Here is a 20,523-nt window from a genome sequence, read left to right as displayed (position 1 = left end):
GGAGCACAACCAACTTTCTCCCATCCCTCCCCCGGATAAAGGTTCAGAGCAACGGTTCACACCAAAGGCCCCTTCAAATTTGCCCCCTCTGAGAACCATGGGTAGATGCTGGCGTCATCCCGACTTCCGGCCGTTGTCAAGCACCTGAGCGAACGGTGGGGTTAGATGGTTTACGGGCCGCGCTCCTAACGTTGTGGGGACGAATAGGTGACTGGTCCGTGCGGTTAAAACGTGACGCCGGCGTTTATACTACTCTTCCGTTATCCACAGCGAGATACTGAGGCGGCCGGGGCAGCTTCTGTTGTTCGGACGGTCGCCCGGTGGTGACGCAGGGGGGAGCGGCGGATGTGCGCGAGGGACAGGCGGTTGGATGGCGCAGCTGTGCGGAGCCGGGTGGCGTCACCTCGGGCCAAGCGTGGCCATGGCAGCCTGGGCGGCGCGCTTCTGGGTGGGTGTCTCCGTCTCGCCGATCCGCTGCATGTCAATGGAAAACCCTAGCAACTTTGCTTTGAGTCGCCTGTGTTACGTGACGGCCCCGACTCCGTTTACGATATTAATTGATTGGGTGGGCCTCCCTCAATGGGTGCTTGTGTTGGACTGTTGGTTGTGGATTTTAATTGGTGTGGTTCTGTGTAGTCGGTTTCAGATCGTAAGAGCCTGTCCGATCATTAGCTTGCTCGATAAGCTCCAGTAACTTCTATTACTTCGTCCAGCCACTTCCTCTTTGCCTTCATTTTTGACGATGTTCACACCATTGCATCACGAATCCTATTTCTATTACACCTTGCCAGAGCCCGAATGGCTTCAACATTCACTGCCAGCCTGCATCACGTCTTCAAAATGTTGCAGTTTATATTGGCACGCCATGATCTCGGGATCTAGTTGGCTCAATGTTGGTTCCCGTCATTGTCCGATTCATGCTAAGCCTTGAACTTCATTGAATGCCAGCTGTCTGAGGCTCTGTTCAGATTATTGCATGAATTTAGACGAATGAGTTGGTCCAAAACAATTTGGTAGTCAGATGCTCATCTTTGGGCATACAGCTTATTCCACTGGAGTCACCAGTGAGCTCTGTAGAGTAGCATTGATGAAGTTATCGACTACAAACAGCAACCCCAATGCATTAAATGGAAATGCAAATCCTGTGGGAAAAGTTTTCCTTATTCTGCTCTGGTTTCAGTATTTCTATGTGTTTTGTTTTAACATATGAAATCCAAGCACTCAGCCTTTAAACCCATTCTGCAGTTCAAGAAGAACAGATATGATCAGATTTTATCTTCAACTGTACCTTCCAACCTACCCATAGTACTGTTTCACCTGGACACAAAGTACACTGCAGATGCTGGGGTCAAAGTGGGTGGCAACCAGGAGATCCTGTCTGTTGTGGCGGACAGAGCGGGGGTGCTCGATGAGGCGGTCCCCCAATCTGTCGGGTCTCGCCGATGTGGAGGAGGCCCGAAACGTTGACTGCTCGTTTCCACGGACCTGATGAAGGGTCTCGGCCTGAAACGTTGGCTGCTCATTTCCATGGATGTTGCCCGACCTGCTGAGTTCCTCCAGCTTGTTGTACACATTGTTTCACCTCCTCTCCCATCACACACATTTATCAGTAATTTATCTAACTCTGTGTTACAAATATTCAAGTTTACTTTTCCATTCTTTGATGAAGAAAGTTCAAAAGAGTCATAGCCCTCCGAAGGAAAAATTGTTACCTCATCTTTGTCATGATTGAGTGACCAATTGTAGTTCTAAATTCTACCAAAAGCAAAATCATCCTCCCTGTATCCAATCTGTTAAGACCTCTTCATGGTCTTATCTGCTTTAATCCAGTCACATCTACTAAATAGCCCAAGCCCAGATGTCTAACCTTTTCTCATGAGACAACTGAACAATTCTATTTTATAACTATTAAAACTAGGTTTAAATATTGACTATAGAACCATTTTAACCAAATGTTCAAAAGTCTAAGACTGTCCATGCATTCTAGGGACAGAGCCTTAGGATATGGCTGCTAAGACCTGTCTGTGGGACTAGACTCAATCTTTATAATATGATGTTACGCACACAAAATGCTGGAAGAACTCAGCAGGCCAGGCAACATCTGTGGAAAAAACTACAGCTGCTATTTCAGACTGAAACCCTTCGGCAGGACTGTGTGTGTTGCTCGGATTTCCAGCATCTACAGATTTTCTCTTGTTTATAATGCGATGTTGGTCAGGTATATGGACAAAAAACTGATCAAGCAAAAGTCTTGCCATCTTCAGCATCATATTTCAAATTACTTGCATTTCTTTAGCTTTCTTTCTCATTCATGATTTATTATTATAAATTGTGCACAGTTAATTCACTTTGTGTATCATTACTTGAGGATTACGATGCAGTGAGATATTTTAAGTACGCTAAGGTCATGGTCATAGTTGATCACAGTGCCTCTTAAATTGTGATAGATTATTCTGAATGTCCTGTAAAAAGAGATTGTAGAACGTAGGTGCCTGCCAGAATTTTGACAAATAATCCTTCATCATGAGAAATCATAATTTACATTTATGATCTAGTTAGTCTTACTGAATTCCATTAACTGTATTTTGTAATTCTCCTAATTAAAGTATATCTGATATGTCAATATGTTTTTAAAAAAGTAATAGACTAGATAAAGCTAATTTGAATTTGAGTCCTGACGAAGGGTCTCGACCCGAAACGTTGACTGCTTCTTTCAACAGATGCTGCCTGACCTGCTGAGTTCATCCAGCTTTTTTGTAAGTCTTGAATTTCTTATAGTCTTGCACAGGAAAAGTTACATTATGGAAACTATGGCGAAGTCAGACAAATATTTGTGTCTTCTTGAAAGAAATCACATCAACTTCTTTATTGGGCAAATCTACAGTGAACAAGAAACTGGAAGATATCAGCATTTCTTTTTAAATGGGCATTGAAAGGAATTATTTGGACTAGAAGCTGATAATTCCTTAGGACATGTATGCAAGCGTTTCAATAGAGTATATTGTCATCGTTTTCCAAAATTTCATGCATCATAAAACTTGCCTCTGATTAGAAGAGAAAAAAATAGTAACTTAAGAAATGGGGGAAGAGAGAATAGCACTGCAAATCAGTTAACCGGATGGTCCTCTTACAATTAAGCAGTGTCTTAATTGTGGAGCATCAGTATAAATATTTGTTCTTTCCATTCAGTTGAATGGTTGAATGTATTGTAAGCTCACAGTATATGACTCTGGCTAATCCGACCAATTGAGTCACCGAAGACAGTAACTTATCAGGTTTGTGGACAAATAAGCTGAAGCAGGCTGGGAGGTGTGGGGGAGAGCGTGAGGCCATATGGCCTTCTCTTGCTCCTTATATTGTAGAGTGAACAAAGAACTGACTGTGGACTTCAGGAAGGGTAAGACGAGGGAAAACAAATCAAGCCTCAAAGGGATCAGAAGTGGAGGGAGTGAACAATTTCAAGTTTCTTTCTCTGAGGACCTAACCTAGTGGCAACATATTGATACATCTATAAAGAAGGCAAGACGGTGGCTATATTTCATTAGGAGTTCAAAAAGATTTGGTTTGTCAAAACTTCTACAAAGCATTCTGAATAGCTACTTCACTGTCTGGTATGGGGGTGGGGTGGGTGCTGTGGCTCCGTCATTTAGAAAATTTATGAAGTCGACTGAAATATTGAAAAGTTCAGTCAGTCAAGAATGGAGAGATGAAAATTATGAGGAGCAAAGAAGAAATTGACTTAAATTGTATTAAATTATTAGATTTCAACAAAACAGGGGCACAGCTATGGTCAGCATTACTGGACTGTACCTTGCACCAGACTTTCCAACAGGATTTGAATCAGCAAATTGCATCTGGTGCTTTGTGAGGTTTGCTGGGTGGGGCTTGTACATGAATTTGCCATGCAAATCTTTTAGCTGAAGCTGTACGAAATACCTTGCATGAAGTAAAGCAATCATGCAGTACTACCGAGCATCTGGTTGCTGAACAGATGGCTGAACTACAGCATCAAATAGTGCATTGCAATGATTAGAAAATGAAGCTGTAGAATCAGGTTTTAATTGCTCACTGGTCAATGGATTAGTGTTGGACATTTAGGCATTTGCAATATGATGAACCTTGATGAATGAGCCACACAGTGAAAATTGACATTTCTGATCTGGGTATACAGTTAAGTACAATGTGTAGGGTGCTGGCAGGGAACTACCTTTTACTAATTCAAGTAGTGTATAAAAAGAGTGAGTACGCAAGTGTAAGGAATGTGTGGGTGCAACTTGTTTGTGCTTTGAACAACGCTTTTTTTGAGGAATTTGATTTTGCTCAGATTAAACAATTAGCTGCAAACTTATGAACAAACTACAGATACATTTTTTAATACTTGGTAATGTTTAATATTTTAGTCATTCCCCTTTAAACAAGAATTTCCTCTAATACTATTAATTATTTTGGAAGGCATAATAGCAATTGCACGATAATCAGAATCGGGTTTAATATCACTGGCATATGTCGTGAAATTTTTTGTATTGCGGTAGCAATACATAATAAAAGAAACTATAAATTAAAATAAAAATATATTTTTAAATATTAACTTAAGTAAGTAGTACAAAAAGAGAGAAAAATATGGAGATAATGTACATGGGTTTGTTGTCCATTCAGAAATCTGATGGCGGTAGGGAAGAAGCTATTTCTAAAGTGTTGCGTGTGTCTTCAGGCTCCTGTACCACCACCTCGCAATGAGAAGAGGACACATCTTGAATGATGGGGAACCATAATGATGGTGGCCAGTGCCCATAATGGAGTTGGCTGAGTTTGTCATTTTCGGCAGCTTTTTCCGATCCTGTGCTGTGACCTCTCTGTGCCAGATGGTGATGCAACCGGTGAGAATACTCTCCATTCGACATCTGTAGAAATCTGTGTGTTTTTGGTGTTAGACCAAGTTTCCTCAACCTCCTGATGAAATATAGCCACGGTCATGCCTTCTTTGTAAGATGGTGCTACTTACTGGTTTGGATGACAACTTGCCGGTGGCCGATGAAACAAAAAAAGCAACTAAATACCTTGTTGTTCACACTTTTTCCAGTTAATGATCACTGCAGACAGTGGCCTGTGGCTTTCCTGTCAGAGTTGAGCGGAATTGCCTGTATGATCTAGTATTTTTGTGGTGTGACTGGTGTCTTGCTGGGGCAGAAAAGATGCAGTATGTCTGGGCTGGAGCGGAATTGGAGGCAATTCAATGCAGCAGAGCTGAGGCATGGAAAGGCCCAAGGTTTGTTCGATAGGACCTGAGCCAATTTAGGAAGTTTGGGTACTGGCCTCATCAAGGCAACTGAGCCCAAGCCTGAGGGCGAGGAATGACCTGAGGTTTGAATGATTTAAGCACCTGGGCAGACTGAAACATTTGAGGTCAGAGGCAAGAGATGGGGTGGTTTGACTCACTGCTTTGTGGGGTTCACTTGACACTGCTGGACCAAGGCTGAATCGGCATCTGTGGACTTCTGAATTGGCTTCAGTGATGCCCGGCATTGTGAACTTCAGTTCTGAATGCTTTTTGCTTACTTTATTGTTTGCATGATTTGGGTTTTTTTTGCTCTCTGCACATTGGGTATTCAAAGGTCTTCCTTTGTTTTTAATGAGTTCTGTAGGGGTCCTTTGTTTCATGGCTGCCTGTAAGAGTATAAATCTCAAAGTTCTATAAAGTATACATATTTTCATATTAATGTACTTTGAACTGAATTGCATCAATATGCTGGGTCCAGGATAGATCTTCAGAGATGTTGACACCCAGGAACTTGAAACTGATTACTCTTTCTACTGCTGATCAATGAGGACTGGTGTACATTCCCTCAACTTCCCCTTCCTGAAGTCTACAATCAATTTCTTGGTGTTACTGATGTTGAGTGCAAGGTTTGTTGCTGTGACACCACCCAACTGACTGGTCTATCTCACTCTGTGCCTCCTTGTCATCATCTGAAATTCTGCCAACAATAGTTGTGTCACTGGCAAATTTATAGATGGTATTTGAGCTGTTCCTAGCCACACAATTGAGTGTAATGAGAGTATAGCAGTAGGCTAAGCACAAATCCTTGAGTTGGTCATCAGCGAGGAGGAGATGTTATTTCTGATCTGCTCTGACTGTGATCTCTTAATGCGGAAGTCAGGGATCCATTTGCAAAGGGAGGTACAGAAGCCTAGGTTTTGGAGCTTGTTGAGTTGTACTAAAGGCATGATGGTTTTAAGGGTTAAGCTGTAAGTAACGAACAGCAGCCTGGTTTAGCTATTTTTCAAGTGCTCGAAGGCTGAGTGGAGAGCCAGTGAGATTGCATTTGCTGTACACCTACTGTAGCGATAGGCAAATTGCAGCAGATCCAGATTCTTACTGAGGCAGGAGTTGATTCCGGCCATGACCAACCTCTCAAAGCACTTTATCACAGTAGATGTGAGTGTAACAGGGCGATAGTTGTTGAGGCAACTCACCCTGCTCTTCTTTGGCACTGGTATGATTGTTGCCCTTTTAAAGCATGTGGTAACTGCTGACTGCGGCAGTGAGAGATTGAAGATGTCCTTAAACAGTCCTCTCAGATGGTTGGCACAGGGTTTCAGTGCCTTATCAGGTACACCACTGAGGACTGATGCCTTGCATCAAGGTTCACCCTCTCGAAAGATGTTCTGATGTTGGCCTCTGAGACGGACATCACAGGGTCACCAGTTGCTGCAAGCATTAGCGCAGTTGTAGTGTTATTGGCCCTTTCAAATACTGTACTCAGGATTGCTATGCATTCCAGATTATTATAGTTTCTACATGAAACAAGTCTAGGTAAAGGAGGTCAGGAAAATTTGGAACAATCTGCCATTTCAGGTAAGTAACATCCACTGCCACAATGAGGCCACTCTCCGGTTGGAGGAGCAAGACCTTATATTATGTCTGGGTATGCTCCAAGCTGATGGCATGAACATCAATTTCTCTAACTTGTAATTTTTCCTTCTCTGCTTTCCTCTTCTTCCATCCCCCATTCTGGCTCCCTCCTTACTTCTCCTCACTTGCTTATCATCTTCCCCTGGTGCCCTCCTCCTTCCCATTGTCCACTCTCCCCTCCTATCAGATTCTTCATCTTTGTCTGATCACCTTTTCCACCTATCACCTCCCACCAGTTCTCACATCATCTTCCTTTCCCCCAGCCACCTGGCTTAACCTGTCACCTTCTTCCCTTTCCCCACCATCTTATTCAAGCTTCTCTCTTCCTTTCCAGTCCTGGTGAAGGGACTTGCCCTGAAATGTCAACTGTTGATTCATTTTCATCACTGGTACCTGACCTGATGAGTTCCTCCAGCATTTTGTGTTTTTACCCTGGGTTTTCATCTGTGAAATCTCTTGTATTTGATATTTCATCAGAGCTTGCAAAGTTCTAATCATGAATGTATATTTCTCCACAAATCCTGACTAATGTCTCCTCTAATTTGTAGTGACCAATGTGAGCAAAAATCTTGTGTGCAATTTTTTTGCCTGGTGACATTTGTGCACTGAATTTTGTATATAGAGGTATTCATTTTAACAGTAAGCAAAATACTGTCGTGAAGAACTGTCACTCCAGTACTTCCCACTTGCAAATTCTCCAGCAACTTTTACATCGCAGCAATACATGCAGGTGACTCCAGTTTCTGTATTGTACGTTCGTGACCTCATGAGTTTTCGGTGTAGCAGTTTCTACTGTTTCATTAAGCCATTCCGCTTTAAATGAACTAGCAATTCTTTTGTACTTCATGTCCCTTTGCTTCTTTGGAATTTGAAATAATGAATCAATAATTTCTTCAATAAAAAACAGTATAAATAAGCCAGTTCTAAAGTCTGCAGACAGATCATCGCAAACTCCACGTTGTAAACACCATCCACATCAGAAACAGAAAAGGAAATGTGATTGTATACAATCGTGAAACATACTTAACATGCTAACGAGATAGAGAGTGACAACCTTTGGTGTGCAGATTAAATTCCTTTGTGTGCTAGTAGCAAAAGATGTGTGCGCGTGCACACGATCACACCTTAAAGGGAACAAGATGCTGAGTAACCTATTGAGTATTTCCAGCATTGTTTTTGCTGTTATTTTTCCAAGTTCACTGGTAGTGTGCTTTTGTTTTTACTTTCACTTACTTGTGTGTATTATTGTTTTAAGTCTTCAGGATCCAGTACAGAATCAGTACAGGAGAGGCAAAAACGACTGATGGCTCGGGGACTCCCAAAGCAAAAAGCAATTCCTGGAGTGAAACATGTTATTGTTGTAGCTTCTGGTAAAGGAGGTGTTGGAAAATCAACTACTGCAGGTATATAGTTTTCTAAATGTTAACTGCTTCATTTTACAATATAAGGCTTCCAAAATTTTTTGGGGAATGGCATTCTTTTTGCTGTGGATCTAGTCTTGAAAAATTTGGGAATGATAGTAAACAATTCTGTATTTGAATCATAAAATAAAAATGAATTATTGCCTTGTGTTTATTCTTAAAGCTATGCCAATGTAACATCCCATGGAGTTAGAAATAAAACAACAAAACTCAAAAATTCATATCAGTTAATTTTACAAATAGTTTTACAAAAGTACCTGAAGCACTTCAGTAAATGTCAACAGTTTAAAGCTGTTAGTATAAATGAAGTCAGTGTTTCCATTGGTTTGATGAACAGATCTTTTAATACAGCTCAAAATCTGCCACCATTCCAAAGGTCAGCAAATTGAACGCAAGCAGAACTATGCTTTCATTATTCCAGATATAAAGGGTTTTGTTGTATTATAATAGAAATACATTGAATTGCGGCACAGTCCTTGTTAGACTACTTCTTTACAAACACATCCACGTGGATGCTCCGTTTCTCTGTAATCACTTGCAAAAGGGGAAACGTAATATAGTAAAGAGACTTCTGAGATCTATCGCCTTGAAATTTTTCTTTTCCTCTTAAATGGAAATGAATTGTGGAGATGCGGAGAATACTTATTATTTGCCAACTGGAAATTCTCAAGCTGCTCAGTTGGTTTTGAAATTCTGATATACAAGTATGGTATAAAATACTAATAAAAATTTATCTAAATTTCAGTGAATTTGGCTTTGGGATTAGCAACCTTCGAATCGGTAGGTATATTTCCTTTTGGAATGTATAATTTATTTTGAGGCATTGTGTAAGATGAAATATTTGTGTAAAATTGCTCGTATTGTAAATAAATTTTAAAGCAATTTCTATTTGTGCAGTCCTTAATGGGAAAATGAGGTTAGCAATAACACTAATGTATTCAGTATTAATAATTTGTCACAGCAAAAAATTATTTGCAGGACTGATAACACCTGTCATTTTCAAATATTATGCAGAACTTGAGAAGATGGTGAACCATGATTAGTCTGTTTACAGAGAACAGTAAAGATTGACTTTTAACTAAGGATAGCTTTTCCCTGATGTAGTTATAGACATCTCCCTGAAGCACTAAGAAATATTAACCACAGTGAAGTTAAATATGAGGTCATGTCCACTCTTCCATTCTCAAAAAGTATCAAGATCTTTCATCATGTATCAGTTTTAGAGTTCAGCATATCCCTCTCTCCTTTCTCACCAGATTATCTGTAAATCAGGTGTTTTTTCCCCTCTATACATCTGGTCAAGGGCTAATGACCATATTTATGAATAATTTAAATCTGAGGCATAAAACAAATGTACATTGCCTATTTAAAAAGTATTCAACCCCCCCCCCCCCAGACATTTTCACTTCATGTTTTATTGTTTTACAACATTGAATCACAGTGGATTTAATTTGGATTTTTTGACACTGATCAACAGAAAAGTACTCTTTCGTGTCAAAGTGAAAACAGATCTCTACGAAGTAAACTAAATTAATTGGAGATATAAAACACAAAATAATTGATTGCATAAGTATTCACTCCCTTCAAGTCAGTATTTAGTAGATGCACCTTTTGCAGCAATTACAGCCTTGAGTCTGTGTGGATAGGTCTCTATCAGCTTTGCACATCTTGATACTGCTATTTTTCCCCATTCTTTACAAAACTGCTCAAGTTCTATCAGATTGCATGGGGACCATGAGTGAACAGCTCTTTTCAAGTCCAGCCACAGATTCTCAATTGGATAGAGGTCTGGACTCTGACTTCGTCACCCCAGGACATTAACTTTGTTGTTTTAAGCCATTCCTGTGTAGGTTTGGCTTTATGCTTGGGGCCATTGTCTTGCTGGAAAACAGTGGCTTTCTCTTTGCCACTTTTCCATAAAGCTGTGACTGGTGGAGCATCCAGGCAACAGTTGTTGTACGTGCAGTTTCACCCATCTCGGCCACTGAATCTTGTAACTCCTCCAGAGCTGTCATGGGTCTCTTGGTGGCCTCCCTCACTAGTGCCCTTGTTGCATGGTCACTTAGTTTTTGAGGACTGCCTGCTCTAGACAGATTTACAGCTGTGCGATATTTTCTCTGTTTCTTGTTGATTGACTTAACTGTACTCTAATGGATATTCAGTGACTTGGGAATTTTCTTGTATCCATCTTCTGACTTATGCTTTTCAATAACCTTTTCGTGGAGTTACTTGAAGTACTCTGGGGTTTTTTTGCCAGGATACTGACTCATCAGCAGTTGGAGTATTTTCACCACAATCAGTTGAAATATCTTGACTGCACACAGGCCTCCAAAACCAGATTTTTATTTAACCTCTTATGTGACTTCTAAAATCAATTGTCTGGACCAGTGATGATTTGGTCTATCTTATTGGTGGGGAGGGGGGGGGTGAATATTTACACAATCAGTTATTTTGTGTTTTATGTTTGCAATTGATTTAGATCACTCTGAGATCTGTTTTTGCTTTGACATGAAAGAGTCTTGTTCTGTTGATCAGTGTCAAGAAAGCCAAATTAAATCCACTGTGATTCAATGTTATAAAACAATAAAACATGAAAACTTCCAAGGGGGTGAATACTTTTTAGAGGCACTGTATATTGATATGTAAGAGCACATCCTTGAAGTATCTGGTAATTGTGGTTGATTACTGTGGGAGGGAGATTGAAACTGTGAACATGCAGTGATTTTTATTTTTGGTGCATATTGTGCACACTGTGTTCCCCATCACACTTTCTCACAACCTCCTTTTAACCCTCCAACTCAACCCCCTGCTCTCTACAATTATAATCTTCCCCAGGGTGAAGTTATTTCCCACCCAATGGTCACTCTCCCCTGTTGCAGCAATAATGTCACCAGAATAATCTAACTTGCAAAGAACATTGCCAGCTACAAGCAGGTGATGGAAGTGCCAAGGTGGCAACAGTTCAGTGACATTGAGTATGAATGTTTTAGAGCAGAATTAACCCATCTCCATCCTCCAGTAAACACTGTGACCCACCATACCCTAAGCCTGTAGTTTAAAGAACCATTATTTTAAAGAATGATTACACGTTTATTTGCTTAATTAGTCTTAATTATTACAAATCTCTTACACAAATTTAATTCTATGCGTGGTCTCTCATTTCTTTATATTGACAGATTTTTATTTTGATATGACTTAGATTTTTTAACTTGTCTCTTTTGGTCTGCCAGTCCCAGTTTTCTTCCTCTTTTTTTTGTCTTCATGATTTTTCTGTTAAATAGCATATCTAATATGTACCTTCTGCTTTACATTGTTTTGCCACATTAAGAATTCTTCAAAAGTGGTTGTGGAGTGGTCATTTGTCCTATTCACGAGGCTCCTAGATTCCTGCAGAAGGGATTATATTATTTTGACTGATTACCTCACATCATGATGTAAACATCTGCTTGTGTCACCACTTTGCTATTGACAGCAGAATCCAAACCAGTATTGGCTAATTATGAAAGCAGAATTTTTGCATCTGAAAAGAATGAATAATATTTTGTGTTGTAATATTTAATGAAGATGATGCTTAAGCTGATAAATACATAAATGCTTTTGTAATAATTCTACAGAGCTCTAGTTTTCTAGAAGATTATTTAATCAGATTTTGTGATTCTGAACACTCACTGCATGAAAAGCTGCAGTTTAATTAACATTTGGCCTAATTAATCTGCGAGGAAATGTTGACAATAATTTTTGAAATGTTTCACAGCAAAACCATCTTGCTATATGTTTAATGGTTTATGTTAAAACATAGAATTTTATTTTTTTGCTTTTTACAATGTTTTTCTGACATGCTGGACATGCTTTGGACATTCTGACATGCTTTGCACAAGGTGCAAGTGGTACTACAGTGTATTTGAACAGAGGTTTTTTTTATATCAGTAGATTTTGCTAAAAATTTGAAGATAATATTATGTTTGCATTACTATTGCGCATTTAGCCAAACAAGTCCATTTACTATTCTTCCTTTTATTTATGGCATTGCATGCTACATCCTGTGCTCTTTTGGATTTTCATAAGGTCTTCTACAGTATAACGCTTCATTGAAATTAATGCTTAATAAAGTCAATGTTGAGCTTTGTTATTGTATGCACCAGGTTTATACAGGTGCAATGAAAAACATTTACAGTAGCATCACAGACACATTTACAATAAAACAAAAATTAAACATAAATTATACATAATTTTTACAAAAAAAGAAAACAATTAGAAGATATTAGCGCTAAGTGGTCATAATGTTGCTAAACCGTAGTGATTAGGATCTGTTTTCACTGCTACAGCCTTATCAATTTCTTTTTGGAAAGGACAAGAATAATAAGTGATCTAAGTATGGGAATTTGCATGAGATGAGAAAAAACAAAAAAAGAACAAATTGGAAACCCTACAAAGAGAAGCATTCAGAAATAATAAATACTGATAAAAAGATACAAAGGTTACAATATGAACATGATGCCATGAGAATCAAGCATATTGTTGATAGAACTGTTTTATTGCATGATGTGTTGTACAGACCTGGGTAGGTCTGTAGGCTAGTGTAGTTTTTGTGTTGGTTTACGTAGTTCAGTGTAGTTTTTGTATTGTTCATGTAGCACCATGGTCCTGAAAAACGTCTCATTTTTACTGTGCACTGTACCAGCAGTTGTGGTCAAAATGACAATAAAATGTGACTTGACTTTACTATTGAGGAATCAACCATTTTGTTGTAAAACTGCTCTTGGTTGCATTGGCAATAACACTGAATATATTAAAGAATGTAAACCTGAATTATTACAGCAATTTAGTATCTTTTTTTTATCTTTAAGCATGTGGGATTGCTAGATGCAGATGTGCATGGTCCATCTATTCCACGTATGATGAATCTGAAAGGAAATCCGGCTTTAACAGACAGTAAGTTTCATAAATGTTCATTTAAAAATTCTACACGTAATGTGAAATTCTGTATTGTACCATAAGATCAGTAAACAATATTGTTAAAATGTATTATGATCATTTAGTATATTCAAATGCTATGCTTATATTTGAATTCCCTTTTGTGTCTGTTTAAATTTTGTATTTAATCTTTGAAAGGATTTGTGTTAAGAAAACTTAAGTAATGAAGGAAAAGAAGAATTAATTTGGTTTATTATATTGTCTAAATAAGGGTATTCCTAAGGGTAATATAACCCTGAATAGACATAATTTTTAATACTTTTTGGAATGCACAATGCTGAATTTGTTTGGACATGACTGAAATATTTAAGTAAGTGGTAATATTTGGCTAGGAACCGAGGCATGTATCATGGCAGTTCTTCAAAACTGGAATAGCTAGCTAATAGGAGTTTGGCAAGGAGAGGGGTAAAATTGTTCAGTTTTATCTGCATAATTTGATTAAGGAGACATTCTTAATGCTTTGGAATTGCTTTATTTTCCTTTAAATTTTGTAACAATTTTCTGGTTGTTTAGATGCTTTGAGAAACAGATTTCTGTTACTAAGATAGCATTGTGTTGACTTTCACTCTAATCAGTTTCACAATCAAAATATCATTGAGGAAATGTCAATTTTGAAGACAGCTGTGGAGAATATGTTGCTAAATATATTTAAGGAGGAGGAATATATTTCTGGGCACAAGATGTCAAAAGCATTGTGTTTATAGGATTATCCTTGATTGTATTGAAAGGGATAAATTGCATGTTCCTGCTTAGTTTCTTTGCTCCTTTGTAATAGTCAACATGGCTTTGTGAAGGGAAGATCGTGCCTCACGAGCCTGATTGGGTTTTTTGAAGAGGTAACAAAAGAAATTGAGGGTAGGGCAGTAGATGTGGTCTACATGGACTCAGCAAGACATTTGACAAGGTCCCTCACGAGAGACTCGTCCAGAAAGTCATGAGGCATGGGATAAGTGGAACTTTGGTTGTTTGGATAAAAAATTGGCTTAAAGGAAGAAAGCAGAGGGTAGTTGTGGAAGGAAAGTATTCTGCCTGGAGGTTGGTGACTAGTGGAGTGCCGCAGGGATCTGTCCTGGGACCCCTGCTATTTGTGATTTTTATAAGTGACCTGGATGTAGAGGTGGAAGGATGGGTGAGTAAGTTTGCGGATGACACGAAGATTGGAGGAGTTGTGGATGGAGCTGTAGGTGGTCGAAGGTTACAAGAGGATATAGACAGGCTGCAGAGTTGGGCAGAAAAATGGCAGATGGAATTCAATCAGGACAAGTGTGAGGTGATGCATTTTGGAAGGACAAACCAGAAGACTGAGTACAGGATTAATGGTCAGTTACTTAAGAGTGTGGATGAACAAAGGGATCTTGGGGTTCAAATCCATACGTCCCTCAAGGTCGCTGCTGCACAAGTTGATAGGGTAGTTAAGAAGGCCTATGGGTTGCTAGGTTTCATTAACAGGGGGATTGAGTTCAAGAGTAGAGAGGTCATGTTGCAACTCTACAAATCTCTGGTGAGACCGCACTTAGAGTATTGTGTTCAATTCTGGTCACCTCATTATAGGAAGGATGTGGAAGCTATGGAGAGGGTGCAGAGGAGATTTACCAGGATGTTGCCTGGATTGGAAAACAAGTCTTATGAGGCAAGGTTAGCAGAGCTGGGACTTTTCTCTTTGGAGCGTAGAAGAATGAGAGGGGACTTGATAGAGGTCTACAAGATTATGAGAGGCATAGATAGGGTGGATAGTCAGTACCTGTTTCCCAGGGCACCAATAGCAAACACCAGAGAGCACATGTATAAAATTAAGGGAGGAAAGTTTAGGAGAGACATCAGGGGTAAGTTGTTATTGTTGTTTTTTTTTTGTTTGTTTTTTTTTTACACAGAGGGTTGTGAGTGCCTGGAATGACTTGCTAGGGATGGTGATGGAGGCTAAAACATTAGGGGTATTTAAGAGCCTGTTGGACAGGTACATGGATGAAAGAAAAATGGAGGGTTATGGGGTAGTGTGGGTTTAGTACTTTAAGGATTATATGGGTCGGCACAACATGGAGGGCTGAAGGGCCTGTACTGTGCCGTAGTGTTCTATGGTTCTAGGGATTATGCCAAAGTAAGGATGCAGTCCCTCAAACTAGAGAAGCACTAGTCTGATACACCTATGATCAATGAACCAGACCTATCAATCAACTCCCCATATTCTCATACTGCTGTTGTTTATTGCATCCTATCCCATCAATGTTCAAGAAGTTCAAAATACATCTATCATCAAAGAATGTGTACCATATTCTGAGTTTGAATCTGGCCTTGCACACTTTCCATTTGTGCTGGGTTGAGCGTTGAGCTGGCAACTGGACCTCATTTTAAAAAAACAGTAAAATGCCACAGAAACAGCACAAATGCTACCTGATGTGCCACAAGGCACGAAAAGGAAAAGGAACATTGTATACCATATACAACCTTGGAATTTGTCTCCTTGCTGACAGCCACTAACAAAGAAATGTAATAGAGTCCATTTTAAAAAAACAAAGACTGTCAAACACCTAATGTGCGCAGAAAAAAAGAACAAATCGTGCAAACAATTAAAAAGTAAACAAATAACACACTGAATGTAAACCGCAGAGTCCTTGAGAGTGAGACCACAGGCACTGAGCCAGTTCAGTGCTGAAGCTGGTTCAGGAGCCTGATTAGGCCAAAGTGATTAGGCGAATACTGATGGTTGCAGGCCATACCTGCAGAGCCAGTTCCAAGGCAAGTAAAGCCTTATCGAGTAGTGACCATTTTGTCCCACTGCCTCAATGCTTGATCTTTATAATCTGGCTTGGCACTTAAAACAGCTAAACCTAGGTTCATTTTACGCTGTCTGGCCTAGGCCCCGCTGCTTCGATCTGGCTTGGTCCACTCCAGCAGTGGCTGTTGCAGTTGTGCCTACATTTTTGAGAGTTCAGTTCGCTGAATCCTTCAGGATACCACAAAAACACCAGGTCGTACAGACGGTTCAAAAGTACAACTTCCAAAGGGAAATTACAGGGTGCATATTGCAGTAATAGTAGTCCAGAAAAAGTGTAATTAATAGAATAATTAGTTTTGCTTGTTGCCTGCAAAGCATCACCATGTCTTGCCAGCACTGTCTTCTTTGATTTGTGTCCAGTGACAGACATGGCATCACAGTGGTAAGGTGGAAGAGCTTTGGACATTTTAAACAATGAAGTTAATACTAGGCTATCCTAAGACATTCAGTCAATTGCATACAAAGGCAGCTTTGGAATGTCTCTTTCACTGATGATAGCCTGCCATTATGCTAATGACAAGAATGAAAAGTTCAAACAGCTTTTAGCTTCAGGTGTCACATGATAGACCATAATATTTGATTGAGGACCCTGGTGCAAGTATGAAAGCCTTCAACCAATTTAATCTACATGCAATCCTATAAAGCACTGAGCACATTTGATGTTGTTACATCTTTGGGCTCAACTGAATTCCCAAAACCTCAAGAAGCTGTGACTCTGGCACATTATTCCAACAGAGCTGCAGTGGCATCTGTTCAGCCATGCAGTAAACTATCAAGCTCACTGTTGCTCAAAAAAAAACACAGCTGCAATGGCATCTGTTCAACCATGCAGTAAACTATCAAGCTCATTGCTGCCCAAAACAATGAGAGCAATTCCAATTTGCCAGTTTACTAATAGACTGTCACCCATCACCAAAAAAATTGAAGATAACAATTTATTTATGCCACTCCACGACCATTCTGTTTCTGACCTCAAAAGGCTGGTTGTAGAGTCAGAAAAGTAAAGGACAGAATCGGACCATTCAGCCTGTCTAGTCCTTGCTGAGCCATTTAAACTACCTATTCCCATCAATCTGCACCAGGACCATAACCATCCATACCCCTACCATCCATGTACCTACCTATCCTATTGGAAAATTTATGGTCATGCGCTTTGGTAGAAGGAATAAATGTGCAGACTATTTTCTGACAGAGAGAAAATCCAAAAATCTGAGAAGCAAAGGGACTTGGGAGTCTTTGTGCAGAATGCCCTAAAGGTTAACTTGCAGGTGGAGTCAGTGGTGATGAAGGCAAATGCAATGTTAGCATTCATTTCAAGAGGTCTTGAATATAAGAGCAGGGATGCGATGCTGAGGCTTTATAAGGCACTGGCGAGGCCTCACCTTAAGTATTGCGAACAGGTCTGGGCTCCTCATCTAAGAAAAGATGTGCTGACATTGGAGAGGTTTCAGAGGAGGTTCACAAGGATGATTCCAGGAATGAAGAGATGAGTATACGAGGACCATATGATAACTTTGGGTTTGTACTCACTGGAATTTAGAAGGATGGCGGGAATCTCATTGAAACCTTTCGAATGTTGAAAGGCCTAGACAAAGTAAATGTGGAAAGGATGTTTCCCATGGTGGAAGTGTCTAGGACAAGAGGGCACAGCCTCAGGATAGAGGATATTCATTTAAAACAAAGATGTGGAGAAATTTATTTAGCCGGAGGGTGATGAATTTGTGGAATTTATTACCACAGGCTGTGGTGGAGGCCAGGTCATTGGGTGTATTTAAGGCAGAGCTTGATAAGTTCGTGTTTGGACATGGCCATCAAAGGTTACGGGGAGAAGGCCAGGGAGTGAGGCTGAGGAAGGGAATGAAAGGATCAGCCATGACTGAATGGCGGAGCAGACTCAATGGGCCAAATGGCCAAATTTTACTCCTCGGTCTTATGGTCTTATCCAGACTTCTCTTATATGTTGCAATTTCATGACCCTCTGAGTGAAGGAGTTTCTTCTCATGTTCCCTTTAAACTTTTCACCTTTCACCCTTAACTCATGACCTCCAATTGTAGTACCACCCAACCCCAGTGGAAAAAACCTGCTTGCATTTACTCTATCTATACCCCTCAAAATTTTGTATACCTCTACCAAATCTCCTGCTGATCTTCTACGTTCCAAGGGATAAAGTCTTAACCTATCCAATCTTTCCAATCATCTCGGGTCCTCCAGACCCAGCAACATCCTGGTAAATTTTCTCAGTACGCTTTCAACCTTTTTTTTTACATCTTTTCTGTACAAGTACTCCAAATTATATCTCACCAATGTATTATACAACTTTTTAGAAATGATCAATGATCTGAATTCCAGAGATAACATTGGTGTAAGAATTGGCCATTGACATCAAGTTTGTAGGTAACTGAATGAAATCCAGGAGTCCTTGTGTCATAAATCTGAAGTACATGGAAAGCAATGGGCAGGGAGGGAGCAGTGGGAGGAGAACTACATGTGTGCATCATCACTGACCAGAATTTTAATTTGTTTATGTATAACACAAGACTAGGTCAAAACATGAATTAATTACCTGTGGTAAAGTACTTATCTACTGATGTCATTAACCCTTTACCTGCAAGTAATTCCAGGAGTGTGATGGGCACATTTCACTTGAAGTCACACATCTCCCCAAATTAAACAGGAGAACATTCTTTCCTTGGCCAAAATCTTTCATCTATCACTATCTTTGTATTTTCACAATACGAAAATGGCTTGTCATTATCTTTTGAGGATAACTAGGCAAGGCCATACAGTGGCATACAAAAGTTTGGGCACCCCTGGTCAAAATTTCTGTTACAGTGAATAACTAAGTGAGTAAAAGATGACCTGATTTCCAAAAGGCATAAAGTTAAAGATGACACATTTCTTTAATATTTTAAGCAAGATGAATTTTTTATATCCATCTTTTACAGTTCCAAAATAACAAAAAGGGAAAAGGGCCCAAAGCAAAAGTTTGGGCACCCTGCATGGTCAGTACTTAGTAGCACCCTCTTTGGCAAGTATCACAGCTTGTAAACGCTTTCTGTAGCCAGCTGAGAGTCTTTACAATTCTTGTTTGGGGGATTTTCACCCATTCTTCCTTGCAAAAGGCTTCTAGTTCTGTGAGATTCTTGGGCTGTCTTGCATGCACTGCTCTTCTGAGTTCTATCCACAGATCTTCGATGACGTTTAGGTCGGGGGACTGGAAGGGCCATGGCAAAATCCAGAGCTTGCTCCTCTTGAGGTAGTCTGTTGTAGATTTTGAGGTGTTTAGGAACATTATCCTGTTGTAGAAGCCATCCTCTTTTCTCTTCAGCTTTTTTTAAAAAACAGACAGTGTGATGTTTGCTTCTAGAATTTGCTGGTATTTAATTGAATTCATTCTTCCCTCTACCAGTGAAATGTTCCCCATCCCACTGGCTGCAACACAAGCCCAAAGCATGATCGATCCACCCCTATGCTTAACAGTTGCAGACATGTTCTTTTCATGAAATTCTGCACCCTTTTTTCTCCAAACATACCTTTACTCACTGCGGCCAAAAAGTTCTATTTTAACTTCAACAGTCCACAGGACTTGTTTCCAAAATGCATCAGGCTTGGTTAGATGTTCCTTTGTAAACTTCTGACACTGTATTTTGTGGTGAGGACGCAGGAAAGGTTTTCTTCTGATGACTTTTCCTTGAAGATCATATTTGTGCAGGTGTCGTTGCACAGTAGAACAGTGCACCACCACTCCAGAGTCTGCTAAATCTTCCTGAAGGTCTTTTGCCGTCAAACGGGGGTTTTGATTTGCCTTTCTAGCAATCCTACAAGCAGTTCTCTCGGAAAGTTTTCTTGGTCTTCCAGACCTCAACTTGACCTCCGCTGTTCCTGTTAACTGACATTTCTTAATTACATTACGAACTGAGGCTACCTGAAAACACTTTGCTATCTTCTTGTAGCCTTCTCCTGCTTTGTGGGCATCATTTATTTTAATTTTCAGGGTGCTAGGCAGCTGCTTGGAGGAGCATATGGCTACTGATTGTTGGGACAAGGTTTGAGAAGTCAGGGTATTTATAAAGCTTTGAAATTTGCATCACCTGGCCTTTCCTAATGATGATTGTGAACAAGCAATAGCCCTAACAAGCTAATTAAGGTCTGAGACCTTGGTAAAAGTTATCTGAGAGCTCAAATTTCTTGGGGTGCCCAAACTTTTGCATGGCGCTCCTTTCCTTTTTGTCACTCTAAAAGTGTACAAAACAAAAATAATACACTAATCTTGCTTAAAATGTTGAAAAGAATGTTTTATCTTTAACTTTATGACTTTTGGAGATCAATTCATGTTCTACTCACTTAACTATTCACAGTAACAGAAATTTTTACCAGGGGTGCCTAAACATTTGCATGCCACCGTATGCCTGCAATGCTCATGTCAGTTAGATAAATGACT

The 20,523-nt window shown here is 39.8% G+C and overlaps 1 protein-coding gene across 4 annotated transcripts in view; it reads left to right on the top strand.

The window, feature by feature from the left end:
- The first annotated feature begins 118 nt into the window (after nucleotides 1–118).
- nubpl (nucleotide binding protein-like) overlaps nucleotides 119–20,523 on the top strand; it is a 59,506-nt gene continuing 39,101 nt past the window's right edge. The window contains exons 1-5 of one of the 4 annotated variants that reach the window (XM_073040050.1): nucleotides 119–207; nucleotides 4,712–4,877; nucleotides 8,169–8,316; nucleotides 9,080–9,114; nucleotides 13,182–13,266. In XM_073040050.1, the coding sequence (XP_072896151.1) occupies nucleotides 4,794–4,877; nucleotides 8,169–8,316; nucleotides 9,080–9,114; nucleotides 13,182–13,266 (352 nt within the window). In that variant the 5' untranslated portion in view covers nucleotides 119–207; nucleotides 4,712–4,793. Of the gene's footprint in view, nucleotides 208–317; nucleotides 449–4,711; nucleotides 4,878–8,168; nucleotides 8,317–9,079; nucleotides 9,115–13,181; nucleotides 13,267–20,523 lie in introns of those variants that run through there. The other 3 variants (XM_073040049.1, XM_073040052.1, XM_073040051.1) reach the window with 3 other exon arrangements.

The sequence above is a fragment of the Hemitrygon akajei genome, chromosome 3, assembly GCF_048418815.1.
Source record: "Hemitrygon akajei chromosome 3, sHemAka1.3, whole genome shotgun sequence".
NCBI classification, from domain to species: Eukaryota; Metazoa; Chordata; class Chondrichthyes; order Myliobatiformes; family Dasyatidae; genus Hemitrygon; species Hemitrygon akajei.
This window is presented reverse-complemented; position numbering and strand designations above follow the sequence as displayed.